The 14,966-nt window shown below is 40.2% G+C and overlaps 1 protein-coding gene across 1 annotated transcript; it reads left to right on the top strand.

The window, feature by feature from the left end:
- The first annotated feature begins 8,218 nt into the window (after positions 1-8,218).
- LOC128491694 (olfactory receptor 10A7-like) lies at positions 8,219-9,157 on the top strand. The gene has a single exon (XM_053464006.1). The coding sequence runs from the start codon at positions 8,219-8,221 to the stop codon at positions 9,155-9,157; it is 939 nt and encodes a 312-aa protein (XP_053319981.1).
- Positions 9,158-14,966: the final 5,809 nt, after the last annotated feature.

Raw genomic sequence — 14,966 nt, 5'->3', positions numbered from 1 at the left:
TACGGAATGCTGAAGAAGGACCTTGGGGTTCCCAAAAGCTTCTGCCACTGGACATCTTTTTCTAAGTGGGCAAAGAAAATGAGTCACCTTCTAAAAATCCACAAATACTAACTATTTTTTCCTGCTCGTAGGATATGTTATCAGCCAACCAGACAAAGTGCATTACATTTCTGCTTTTGGGATTTCAGAACCCCCTGTTTGTTAATCGGATTCTCTTTGTTGTGTTCCTTGTGATCTACATCTTGACATTAGTTGGGAACCTGATGATTATTATATTGGTGGCAACGTTTCAGAGTCTGAAATCCCCCATGTATTTCTTCCTCACTCAGTTATCATTGTGTGATATCCTTATAACCACAAATATAGCCCCCAACATGCTCCATGTGATAATTGATAGAGGAAGTATCATTTCTATTTCTGGATGCATCACGCAACTATACTTTCATGGAACTTCTACCGCTGCTGAATGTTATCTCCTAACAGTGATGTCCTACGACCGTTTTTTAGCCATCTGCCGGCCTCTCCATTACACCTCTATTATGAATCTCAGGCTTCAATTACATTTCAGTATTTTGTGTTGGACTTCAGCATTTCTTGTATCGTTTCCCATTATGTTACTAACAGCCAATTTGCAATTCTGCGGACCCTATGTTATAGACCATTATTTTTGTGATTTTGAACCACTGCTGGAGTTGTCTTGTTCAGATAATACTATTCTTGAACTTGTACAAAATGCTTTAGGAATACCTTCTGGCCTTTTCCCTTTTTTCTTTATCCTTTTCACATACATCTATATTTTTATAACTATTTTTGGAATTTCCAGCACCACTGGGAGGCAGAAGGCCTTCCTCACCTGCAGCTCACATTTGACTGTGGTGAGCACGTTCTATGGGACTATAGTAACCATTTACCTGTTTCACTCTAAAGGACAATCATCTACCGTTAATAAACTTATCTCACTCCTACTTTCAATGGGAACGCCATTTCTCAACCCAATCATATACAGTCTTAGAAATCAGGAGATTAAGAAAACTCTGATTGAATGTATTTCAAAAAGCCTGGAGACAAAAAAGCATCATATAAGCTAATGCTAAAGTGGAAACTTAAATGAGTGAGGTGATACTAAAATATTATCCTTTCACACCAAAAAAAAAAAAACAAGAAAAGGGTAATACATTCTTAACAAAAATACCAAATCATGGGGATATTTATGTATGATCTATCTAAAATATATCATGTATATGTCATAATATTTACCAATATTTTTTGGACTCCTCTTAGACTCAACTGTATCCTTTCTAGGACCCATGTTCTCAATCCTTCTGCTTTTCCACTATGTTCTTGTAAAAATGTACTGTTACAGTGCTCCGCTTTATTAAGAATGTATGTAATATGTTCCAGACTCCTGTCCTTTAGTCTACATATGATCTTACCCATATAATATTTTTGACATAGATCGCGGCTGATGTAAAATGAAGTTTTATTTTGTATCTGATACCTTTTGTACTTATGCATTCACATTTCACCACTTTCCAATAAATCTGTAACATGGATCTAATTTTATTATTATTATCATTATTATTATTATTATTATACTTTATTTATAAAGCGGCAACAGATTCTGCATCGCTGTACAAAGATGAAAAGGTAACAGATAACGATACAATACAACAATTGACATACAGATACGAGAGGGATGAAGGGTCCTGTTCCAGCAGGAACTTACAATCTAGGTGGATAAGGGGTGAGAAACAGGAGGTGAGGACTGCATGGTAGTGAATGACGTTAATGTAGGGCGAGATAAGGGTTATAAGTGGGTGAGAGAGACGTTTTGATGTTTATGTCAGTGGTAGGCTTCCCTGAAGAGCAAGGTTTTTAGGGAGCGTTTGAAGGAGGGTAGAGTTGGTGAGAGTCGGACAGCACGGGGAAGGGAGTTCCAGAGGGTTGGTGCTGCGCGAGAGAAGTCCTGTAGGCGGGCATGTGAGGAGGTGATGAGTAAAGATGCAAGGAGCAGGTCATTGTTGGATCTTAGAGGGCGGGCTGGAGTATATTTGCTTAAAAAAAAAACCTCTCTGCTTGACCCTCTACAATCTGTTCACAGCATTCCTCCTCCCTGCTAAAACAAAAAAACTCACAACCTTTGTTTTGTATTTTTTAATTTAACCCCTAAAAGATCAGTGACATATCAGACACATCGTGTAAAAACAGTCAGTTAACAACCAATGATGTGCGTGGCACGTCATGGCACTAAACAGACTTAAAAAGTAATCTAAGATTGCTTTCTTCACTTAAACACCGAGATAAGCAGCAGGGGCCCATGTGGCCCCTCTGTAAGGCATCAATATCCACTATACAATGTATAGCAGCAGATGCCCCTGATTTAAAAGAGCTTTCATATATATATATATATATATATATATATATATATATATAGATATATAGCGCTATACCTGGATCGCATCCTAAGCTTAAATGGTAAATGTAAAAACAGTCAGTTAATGACCAAAGATAGCAAAGCATTCAGCGACACTGAAAACCCACCCCAGGACTCACTGTGACCTCTCCGGAGGGCGTTCACAAGCACCACTGCGTTTAAACAAGTTCTCAAGAGGGTCTGTCCAGATACAGGTACTGCATTCGACCATGCAAGTTAAAGGAGCCCAGCTTTCTGATCACAATGTGATTAGTAAAATATGTTTTAAAAAAATAATTATGCAGTGATCTCCCCATAAGGGTTAACATCCAGTCCCAAGAAAATGTAGCAAAAACTAGCACTGTGTCGTTCCAAAGATCCTGACATGGACATGGAGTTAAAATACTAGTGTTTCAAATACTCAAGCAATGTCTTCTTTAAAACAATGTAAATGGGGTAAATTGAAGTGGCTAGCTTCAAAGATGTCTCAAATAGGGCATAGGCACAGACTGACCAGATGTCGAAATAGGGGAAAAAAGCACACCTCCCAAATGGGGCCTTTAACCCATGCATGGAAGGTATCACTGTACTCAGGAGATGATGCTGAACACGTATTGGGAAGTAAAGTACAATGTGTGTGAAAAAGAACACACAAAAAATTACTACAACAGACTTTGACAAAGGATGGTGGTACAATTAGTGCATGTAAGGAGTTAATATACCATCATGTGAAATATCCTGGAGTGTCTAGTTTTTAAAAAATATAGTTTGATGGGGTACATTGAATTAGCCAGCTTCAAGGATGTCCCAAATAGCATATGAGGCAGAAGGACCAGATGTCAAAGTTCCAAGTTGAAAAATGTGCACTTTGAAAATGTGGCATTTTTACCTCCCAAACAACCTTTGCACGGGGGGTATCACTGTACTCATCAGATGTTGCTAAACACATACTGGGGTTTTGTTTGACAGTGACACATACCAGGAGATATAAATTCATAGCTGAAGTACATTTTGTGTAATAAAAAAAAATACTACAAAATTACCACCAGAAATGTTGGAAAAGGCTAGTGGTAGAATTCGTAAAGCGAAAGGGTTAAAATACCAGAATTTGAAATACCTTGTGGTGTCTAGTTTTCAAAAATATATGGTTTGATGGGGTAAATTGAATTGGCCGGCTTCAAAGATGGCCCTATTAGGACATGGGGGCAGTAGGACCAGATGTCAAAATTCCAAGTTGAAAACCTGAAATGTATATATCCCAAATGTGGCCTTTTAGCCCCCAAATAACCTGACAAACCCATGCATGGGTGATATCACTGTACTCAGGAGATGTTGCTACACATATATGGAAGTGACATATACCAGGAGTTGTAAAATGTATACCTGAATTGCAAGCAAGCAGGGCCCGGACTGGGAAAAGCAGCCCTGGAAACATTTGACCAGCCCCATATAGTTTATCTCGCGGCCGAGCTCTTATACCCACACGCACCCCTTATACCCGAGTCACACTATTTACCACACAAATAACTATAAAACATTCTTTTTATCACATTATTTGTATTAAAATGCCAGGAAGCACAAGTGTTCAAAGGCCCTAATAAATGAAATGCATTACACAGAATGGAATCAAAACATTTGCTACTGCAAACATTTTTAGATGAAAAACGACCATTTTATTGAGTGGAACAAAACAGTGATCACATTATTCTTCACCATGTTCTTGTAAGAAACTTTTATTCCTTCATTAATTCATGTAAACTATTTTTTCAGTTTTAATAAAAGCTGTGATTGATTAAACTACCGTATTGGCTCGAATATAGGCCGCACTTTTTTCCCCCACTTTAAGTCTTTAAAGTGGGGGTGCGGCCTATATTCAGGGTCTAGCGCCCAACGCCCGGGACATGCCGGGCAGGCAGCGGTGCAGGGGACCTGCATCCTACTCCCCGATACGCTCAGATGCGTTTTACCTCTGCCCACCCCCCGACTTACCGGAGCAGAATCCCGGGTGTCTTGCGGGGCCGGCGGGGGACATCTACGCAATACGCGTATACAACTTCAGGTGCCGGCACTGGATGTGCTCCGGTAAGTCGGAGGAGGGCAGAGGAGGACAGTGGCAGCATATCTCGGGAGGAGGGGAGGAGGAGGACAGTGGCAGCATATCTCGGGGGGGGAGGATGAGGACAGTGGCAGCATATCTCGGGGGGAGGAGGAGGACAGTGGCAGCATATCTCGGGGGGGTGGACAGTGGTAGCATATCTCGGGGAGGGAGGACAGTGGCAGCATATCTCGGGGGGTGGGACAGAGTGGCAGCATGTTTTTTTTGGTGCTTTTTTAAAGAAAAAAACTTTTTCTTTAAAAAAGCACCAAAATTTTAGGGTGCGGCCAACCTGCCCCCAGTTATGCACATCTGCCCCCAGGCTTGCCACTCTGCCCCTAGAAATGCCTTATACCCCCCTATATGCCACTCTCCCTCCCTGATATGCCTTATACACTCCTATATGCCACTCTGCCCCATGATATGCCTTTTAACACCCTATATGCCACTCTGTCCCATGATATATAGTGGTGTATATAGTCCCAAAGTATATATATATAGTCCCAAAGTGGCATATAGCAGTATAAGGCATTTCTGGAGGCAGAGTGGCATATAGGGGGTTAAAAGGCATTTCTAGAGGCAGTGTGGCATAAAGGGGGTTAAAAGGCATATCATGGGGCACTCTGCCTCCAGAAAAGCCTTAAGCCCCCATATGATACACACACACAACAACCTCCCCGACTCACCACTGCTTCTGGTGTCTGGTGTCGGGTGGAGGCCGGCATTCATGAGGTTAAAGGGGCCGGTGTGCACGCACCGTGCCCCCCAATGGCCATGCCTCAGATCTTCGTCCCACCCCTTTTAAGACGCAGGACGAAGTGCTGAGGCACTGCCATTGGGCGGCATGGTGTATGCACACCGACCCCCTTATTAGGCGCCAGCGTCCGGAGGAGGCAGCCTGTGTGCCGCTTTCAATCCCGCTCACAGTCGCTCAGCGGCTGTTTTGAAGGTTGGTCTGCCGGCCGACTGGCCCACCGGGAAATTTCCTGGTATCCCGGCCCTGCTTGCAAGCCCCCTCAAATCTCACAAGTTAGAGAACCTCCGAGCTATACTCATCTCTCCTGCAGTCAAGTGTGGAGAAATTGCGAGTGATTTTTTTTAAATCTGTAGTCAGCTGACCTCTTGGTTTCGTCCAACTCACAGTCTCAGGACTAACAATCCAGTGAAAATACCCCAAAAACATTCAGTATCGATAAACATTTACATTCTGTTCCTTTCACAAAAAGTCTGAGGAATTTATTCTACTGCATAGCTAACAATTTAATGACATTTCCAGCGTATTTCTATTTAAACCAAGTAAAAGGACACAATGATTTTGCTAAAGTTTTTGGAATGATGCTATTTGTTTAATCCGTCTGTTGAGGTTTCTTTCTTCAATAACTGTCCCTGGTGGCCTTTTACAGAAGTCACATCACGGTTCCCGTGTGTATTTATAAACGATATAAAAATCTTTAAAGCAGCTATAGCTTATTTAATGCATTTGCATTACGTGTGGAGAAGACATGCAAAATCTTCATTAAAAATGTCCGATCTCTATTTCTGGTTCCATCTCGAAAGTGGGGAGAAACTGAATTTTTGAACATTTGAATTTGTGATTTAATAGAACAACCTGTGTTGTCCATTGATTCATGAAGGGTTCATTGAAAATGGAATAGAGAATTGAGGATATATCCCGTGCTAAAGATCTTGGAAAATCTAGGAAAATGCGATGGGCGACATTTCCAAAAAAATAGGTAGGTAAAAAGGAATGGCGGCATTAGTCCAGGCACCCTGGTCATATCTGCCACCATATGAAATGAAATCAAATTTCCTATTGATTGGATGTAATATCTACAACATTTTAACCATATTTTCATTTAATTGGAGATCCAAATGAAGTCTCCAGAATGACCTTTTCTTTTTTTTTAAGGACAAAATTTAAGTATTTAAACAAGAAATAAGTTGGGTTAGAACTACAATTTATAATTCATTTATTATCCACGGCAATTATGTTTGTCTCACTACCATTTCATACTTTATCTGTTTTCTTACTCCAATAAGATAATAATGTAAGTTCACTTTTGTGCGTTTTGAAATTATATTACTTACATCATGTTAATATTAACCTGATCTAACAACCAACATTGTAATATTTTCTATATTTTTTGCATTTGAAGTTACTGTAAATTTTTTATAGTAATTGAGGAATTGTCTTTTTTATATTTATATAAAAAATGTATATATATATATTATATTATATGTTATATTATTCATGTATCACACATTACATTTTTTATCTGTTTGATTTCCAAATAACATGTTTAACTTGCAGATTTCTCTTAATACCTAAATTCTATTTTCCAAACAGTTTTGGGACAGTCGCAGACTCTAAGGTGAGTAAAAATATAGACCAATAGACATGATTTTTTTTTTAAATATAATGCCTCTGTTATTTAATGCCTTGATTAATGATCTTGCAGTGCATATTGAAAGCCATGTGTCACTGTTTGCAGATGCCATACAATTAGGTAAAGTAATGCAGTCATAACTAAAAGCTCTTTCCATGCAAGTTGGATCAATGTTGACAAATGCAAGTTCTACATTTTTTGGGGGGAAATTAATGTTCAAATTACACCTTAAATGGGTCTGTGTTAGGAAAATCATCAAACGAAAAAGGACTTGGAGATAATTGTGGGAACTAAACTTTACAACAGTGTACAATGTCAGGAAGCTGCTGTAAGGTCCATTAACCCTTTGCAGTCCAATAGATTTTCATTAAGTGCGCCAAGCAGATCCAATTTAATTTTCTGAAAAAAACACATTTTTATACAAGTTCAGTTACATTTCCTTATCACTACAAAACAATTATGAAATACTATTCTAAAACCATATATTATGTTAGTCTCTATATTGTTTTTGTATGAAACTTTTTTATAATCATCTTCATCACTAAAATCACATTCAGAATCTCTCTATACTAATAATATGGCAAATTCTTCCTTATAATAGCGACATCTAGTGGTCACCAGGAAATCCAACATTGAACCACAAGCTGTAAAATATTTTTTCTATAGTAGCGACACCTAATGGTCAACTAGTAAATCCGACATTGGACCACAATCGGTAAAATATTTTGTTGGATATATTCCGACATAGGGCCGAAAAGGGTTAAGATGTAAATATAATTTTGCCTCTGTCCAAGTGAATGTGCAATTCATTTCTAGGTGCCTGGAGTTCACATTCATAAAAAGGCATTTTAGAGGGGGTATGATGTCATCACATACAGGGCATGATCAGCCTCTCTCTGATGTCCATTAATAGGACTGTACAAAGAACAAGAGTCCATCCATTAGGAGCTGAGGAAAGGAATTTTCACTTAAAGCAGGGCAAAGTGTTCATTACAGCAAAAAACAAAAAGTTGTGGTATTTGCTACATTGTGACATCAAATTCAATAGGGACTTACATATTTGATTTATCTTATTTATTAAATGTTTTTGTTCTAGCTTTACGTCCTTTTTTGGTGTTATGAGTTTGTATTGTTATCGATACAAGTTGAGTCACATAAATAATATAAAAATGAATGATCTCTTTACGCTTGTCTCTGCTAACCAAGAATCTCCTCTAATTTACAGCTGAAACCATTACAATTACGTGTCAGGAAAAGGAGACTGCTTGCAGTGTTAGTTGGGATAGCAAAACTATCCATTTTTTGTGAACTTACTTCTAGAAAATGTTCCTTGTCAACCATACAGAAGTAACAGAGTTCATGCTCTTAGGATTTAGGAGCCACCATATTTTGACCTTGGTTCTGTTTGTTCTGTTCCTTGTGATCTACATCTTGACGTTGGTGGAGAACCTGATGATAATTATATTGGTGGCAAATGTTCCAAGTTTGAAATCTCCCATGTATGTCTTCCTCACTCAGCTATCAACATCTGATATCCTGCTCACCACAAATATAGTTCCTAATACTCTCCATGTCATAATTAATGAAGGAAGCACAATATCCGTTACCGGCTGCATCACACAGTTTTACATTCACTGTGTTTTAACTGCTGCTGAATGTTTTCTTCTCACTGTGATGTCCTATGACCGATATTTAGCCATCTGCCGCCCGTTGCATTATACCTCTGTTATGCATCTCAGGCTTCAACTCCAACTCATTATTTTGTGTTGGCTTTCAGCATTTATTGTCATATTACCAATCGTTCTGTTAATGAACAATTTAGACTTTTGTGGTCCTCATATAATTGACCATTATTTCTGTGATCTCGCACCCGTGCTGGAACTGTCGTGTTCAGATTCGACCATTGTGGAACTTGTAGATTTTTCTTTGGGAATACCTTTTCTTCTTTCCCCTTTTTTCTTTATCCTTTTCACGTATATCTATATTTTTATCACCATCATTGGAATTTCTGGAACCATCGGGAGACAGAAAGCCTTCTCCACCTGCAGCTCGCATTTGATAGTGGTGTGTACGTACTACGGAACTCTAATAATGGTTTATATGTTTCCTTCTAATGGCCAAACTTCAAATGATAGTAAGATAATGTCTATTCTATATACAATGGGAACTTCATTTGTTAATCCAATTATATACAGTTTGAAAAATAAGGAGATTATGAAGAATCTACTGAAATATCTTACAAATATTCGCAAAAAGAATTAAGGGTACAATATTAGCTATGATAAGCTAAGCAAAGTAAGGGTTTTACCTCTCTTAGTAAAGTTTTTTTGCAATACATGTGATGGAGTGCATAAACCCTTCCTCTAAACAAGCCACCAGGGGTTAAAACCTCAAAACATGAGCAGGGAGTCAGGCCTTTAACATTCTGTCTGCATTGAACAGGTGGATCATGGAGACTTATCACTTGGGTTTGGAAAGTGCTGCAGTTTTGAACCCGAGGGAGAGGTCAGCGTGAGAAGTCTCTAGGTTGGGACTGGAAGCCACCTGATGGTTTCCCAATAGAACGCTTATGGAAGTTAAAGACCAGTGGCAGTCTCTGAAAGTTAAAGAGTCGGCTTTTGAGAGGCTGCAGAGTGAAATAAAACTGACTTTATTCTGAACCTACTGCGTCCGGTCCTGCTGTGAGAGTATCCTGCAGAGGAACACACTACCACAATTACCTAGACTTTCTTCCTAAGTTAGTCGCCACCGATAAAAGCCCCTGATGTCCCTCTGCAGAATAGCACCCTAAATGCAAAGTTTTTTAAAATATTTTCCGGGAGCTCCGAGACACACTATACATTTTTTGTTATTTTTGAACTTCTATGTTAGTGAGTAAGTTAGTCTGTGCTACTGCTGTGGGAGAGAAATAAGATTCACTAAAATTAGCAAACAATGGCTTGAATAGAAAAACTAATGTTGCCTCTTACAGCTGTCATGAAACGTGTTATATCATAGAGCTTGAGAGAGAGGGTGAGTGTGAGTGTGTGTGTGCGAGAGAGAGAGAGCAAGTGAGTGTGAAAAAAACCAACAAAATGCAAACGAAAATTCGAAGCTCTCTGTTTTGTTTTCATTTGGTTTCGTCGGTGTCCCCTCCTGGTTTTTGGAAATTTGTGCAAAATTTGTACAAATCTGAATGCACAAGAAATATGTGTTCTTAAACTTATTTTTCTGTCATTGTGGGTACTGAAAGTTACTCTTACATAGTACATAGTTCATAAGGTTGAAAAAAGACCTAAGGCCATCAAGTTCAACCCTTCTACCTAAACTTCCTATTCTTGATCCAAAAAACCCCTAATTAAGCTACTTCAAATTCTGCTATTAGGGGGAAAAAAATTCCTTCTTGACTCCAAGAGGCAATCGGATTTTTCCTTGGATACTGTTATATTTTTATGTTAATGTATTGAAACCACTTGGCTTTATTCTCTTTTTTGACCTATGTATAAAATTAAAGCTTAGAGAAATAACGCCAATAGCAGCAACACAACATTAACACATTAAGTTTTTTATTAAAACAATTCCAGTAAAAAGTGTATTTTTTATCCATTTTTTATATGGACTATTTTTTTCATCTATATCCTTATATAATGAACTGAAGCAGTTGTCTTATGTCCTTGTTTTTTTTAGACACATGAGATATAACCCCTTCAATCCCCTATAGACGTACCGGGACGTCCAAAAAACGCCCACTAAGAAACCCCTATGGACGTCCCGGTACGTCCAGCCCTTCGTGCAGCGTCAGGGACACATCCCTGCCGCTGCACGGGAGACCAGGCTGTCGTTTGACAGCCTGGACTCCCCCCTGACAGCAGAAGCCAGCTTTGCCGGCTTTCTGCTGTCCGATCTCCTGTAACAGCTTCCGGCATGAAAGCCGGTAAGCTGTTACCGGTAAACTGCCCGATCGCGCGTTTGAAACCATTACCTTCCGGGTTGCGTCACTGCTGACGTAACCCGGAAGGTCGTCGGAGGACAGGATATCCTGCCCTCCGATGATATCCTGCCCTCCGATGAGGCACAGAGACGCTGCGATCTCCATGCAGGTCTGTGAGGACCTGCATAGAGATCACAGTGTGATCGGTGCAGGGGGATCGCGGGGAGGGGAGTGAGAAACCATCTCTCTCACTCCCCCTCCCGTCCTGTAACAGAAAAGCTGGGAAAAAAAAAAACAGTTAGTCATTAAAAAATAATATTAAATAAATGATTAAAATAATAATATAAATAATACTAAAAAAAATTATAATGTGAGCTGTGATGTCATTGTGACATCACTGGCATGTTCAGGAGGTCCCTAGGAGGACCTCTAACTATTACTGTGTAAAAAAATATATATAAAAAATACAAAAAAATGTAAAAAAATTAAAATAAAAAAAATAAAAAATAAAATATATAAAAAAAGATAATAAAAAAATTCTTAAAAAAACCTTACATCCCATTTCCCTAGCATAACATCTAGCCAGTATAACCCTTCGGCCCCCGTTCACAACCCCCAAACCCGTTAAGCCATAAGCATAACAAAATGCTGCAACTTACCCTGCAGATGCCACTGGTCTCCTTCCCTGTTCAATTAGTTAAAGACCAGTGGCATCTGCAGGGTAAGTTACAGCATTGGGGTTTTAAAACCTCAATGCTGCAACTTTCCCGGCACATCCCACTGGTCTCCCTCCCTGTTCCATTTGTTAAAGACCAGTGGCATCTGCAGGGTAAGTTGCCGCATTGGGGTTTTAAAACCCCAATGCTGCAACTTACCCGGCCGATGCCACTGGTCTCCCTCCCTGTTCAATTAGTTAGTCTGTGCCGGGTTAAATGTCCGTACGAGCGACCAATAAAGTCGCTCATGCGGACATTTAACTAATTGAACAGGGAGGGAGACCAGTGGCATCTGCAGGGTAAGTTGCAGCATTGGGGTTTAGTATGCTCCCTGGTGCTGGGAAAGTCTGGAAAATCTTTATAAATTAGGTATTTCTGAAATCAGGACACCTGAATTGATAAACTTGGAGGGGATTTTCCATCACTTTACCTAATTTTGTGAGGATTCAGAGGGAAAATGTAAAACAAATTAGTTTATTTTTCTAATCTCCGCTAGTTTTTACTAAATTTCTCATTCTAAATTTTCAGCTAATCATCCAACTATGGTATCAAACGAAAGCTCTATCTCTCCTTGAAAAAACAATATATAGTTTACATGGGTACACTATTCACAGGAAAAGAGAATCATCGCTGAACCGACATACCCCAAAAAAGGCAAAATTGCTCTGGGCTTTGAGGTACCAAAAACCCCTGGGATTGAAGTGGTTAAAGTCATTTTTTGTGGGGGTGCGGTCTGCATGGCAACCTTGGCAACCGTGTTTCATAGGAGCGCTCTCCAGCCGGCTACTAAATATTAATAGAATCACCTCTAATCCACCTCAATCCTGCTGTCATTTATAAAAGTAGGCTTTATTAGGATGACCACCCAAAAATCTAAGCTTTCTACATCTAAATTGCCATGACTTTTAGAGCAGAAAATTACCATTAGACTTGTGCATTCGTCTTCGGGCGAACATGAAAACGAACACGAAGAGTGCATTTTCGTGTTCGTTCCGAAGACACGAAGAAGAGAAGACAGCGGCGGTAAAACGTAGGCGAAGACGAAGACACACACCAAGAAGATCTTTGTGATTGTCTTCGTCTTCGTCTACCATTCCCCCCCCCCTTCTAACTTACCTTGTCTTCGCGGCATCGCGGCAACGCGGCAGTTCCAGGAAGTGGAAATCCGCAGCTTCCCCGTCACAGGTTACAGGGCAGTGCGAATGAGCCTATTGGTCGCCTACAGGGACCTCCTCTGGCATCAACCAAAGGAGATTAATGAAATAAAATAGGTTTGTTTGGAGAGATGGAGGGCTGATGCATAGGAATAGGACATGCGTTTATAATGTATAAAGTCAGGTGAGAGAGACTTCCTCCACAGGCGTTCAGCAGTATGTGAAACACAGGTTTGTGTGAATTGTCCATGGCTAAGGTGGATGGTGCACAGTTACAAGGGCAACCGTATCAAAGGCTAAGGTTAATGTATGGTGTGGCAACATCAGGACAGGAGGAGGAAGAGATGCTTAAGAGAAGTGGCAGAAGTACATTAGCAAATTGTAGACTGTTATGGTCACGGAGGTTGCGGTAGGCTTGTGTTACGGAGACACGGAAAGTATGGGAAGGTTTAATGATCACAGGCTTTGGACAGACAGAGAAAAGAAAAGTTAAAGAAATAAGTAGGGCTGCAACTAACGATTAGTTTTTATAATCAATTAGTTGGCCAATTATTTTTTCGATTAATAGATTAATCGGATAAAAAAATAAATGTACATTTTTCGTTTATTTAAAATAATATACCCGGGTAGCTATTGTAGTCTGTGAGGAAGATGGTAAACACGGTGGGTCGCTGATTTCTGGCTGAAACCTGCTGGATATCAGATTCTGGTACAAATACTAGCCATGGAGGTCTCTGTCCTGTAAATCCAGACCTGATGGAGGGTAAAACACCACACATAAACCCCCTCCCAAAATGCAGGTGCCCCAAATCTGTGTCCGAGCTCCACAGTCTCTGGTAACAGGGGAAACGTGGCACTCTGTACCAGGGGTAAGAAGTAGTCCCAATGGACCCCCTGTACCCACCTCCCCAAAAACAGAACCCCTTCCAAGACCCCCCATAGTCTGTAGGAAGGAGGCTGGCCCTCAGGCCCCTCCAGGAGGCATGGAGGCTTTTGTGACAGCAACTGTCAACAACTTTGTGTCCTGTTACTTCCACAAAACCCCCAAAAACATATGCATTGTCTTCTTTACAAAGATCAATTATTTTCTCGGTATGTTTTGAAATGGAGAGCTACTAAACCACTCCAAATATTATATTTGTCTGATGGATTACTCTCCCAAAATACATAACCTGTGCAAAAAATCTAAATCTATGTTGATGAAAACGCAAAGCTTTTAGTTACGGTTAACTTTGATAGTGATTAGAGGAGTTGTCTGTGTCTATAAATATACACTTGTGTGGATGTTTTATGGGTTCTTTCTTTGAACAGTCCAGTAAAAACTCAGGATACTAAATGAAACAAACAAATGAAACAACAATGTACACCTTCTAATATTTGTCACATAATTACCAAAAATATATGGACATTCTAGAAAAATGAGCCATTTCCAAAATCAAAACACTTAAATTATTACATGTCACTGAAGCCTCCGTGCCATGGGCTTCTGGAGGGGACTGAGTGCCAGCCTCCTTCCTGCAGACTATGGGCCATGGTACAGAGAGACACGTTACCCAAAGTACAAGAGAATCTAAAGACTGTGGAGCTTGGACAGATTTGAGGTTCCTGCACTTTGGGAGGGGGTTTTATGTGTGTTTTACTCTTCATCGGGTCAGGACTTATAGGACAGAGACCTCTATACCCTGTATGTATACCTGGATCTGATTTCCAGCAGGTTTCAGCCAGAAGTCAGGGAAGCGCCCATGTTTACCATCTTCCCCACAGACTACAATAGCGACCCCCTGCTGGGCTAAGGTTGGCTGAGTGCAATTACTGAGCCGTGTGCAAAGGAGGACCTGATGGAGAACTTTGTGTGGCTTGTTGTATCTCTTGTATGTAAATTACCCCCTGTACTGTTTAAATACCCCTGTGTTAGCAAATAAACTGAGTCCTTTTTTCACCTCGATATGCGTTATGTCTGATGCTTGGGGTGGGCTGCTATGATCCTTTATTGTCCTTTTCAGGACAGTAGCCACACTGTGTAGATAAATTTCGGCTAGCCACAGTGCCAGCGCAGCTCTGGTGCTGCGACGTCCCCCTTCTCTCTACAACGCTGGTTCTGTCTGGCGGTGAAGGCGTTAATTGCTGGTGTCCCGGCAGGAGGAAGGAACGTTTGGTGGGAGTACCCAGTCGGGGTACAGGACCTCAGGTACAGGTCACATTACATTTTAGGGGTAGTTTTCTCATCTTGACTAATTTAATGATGATTTATTTAGGAAGATATTTGTATTAATAATAAGCTACGCATACAC

Source organism: Spea bombifrons, chromosome 4 (assembly GCF_027358695.1).
Source record: "Spea bombifrons isolate aSpeBom1 chromosome 4, aSpeBom1.2.pri, whole genome shotgun sequence".
Taxonomy (NCBI): domain Eukaryota; kingdom Metazoa; phylum Chordata; class Amphibia; order Anura; family Pelobatidae; genus Spea; species Spea bombifrons.
The sequence above is the reverse complement of the archived record's forward strand: the minus strand, read 5'-3'. Positions and strand labels throughout refer to the sequence as shown.

What these genes read in the sequence shown, in the direction of transcription:
- LOC128491694 (XM_053464006.1), top strand. Translation starts at nt 8,219, where the DNA reads ATGTTCCTTGTCAACCATACAGAAGTAACAGAGTTCATGCTCTTAGGA.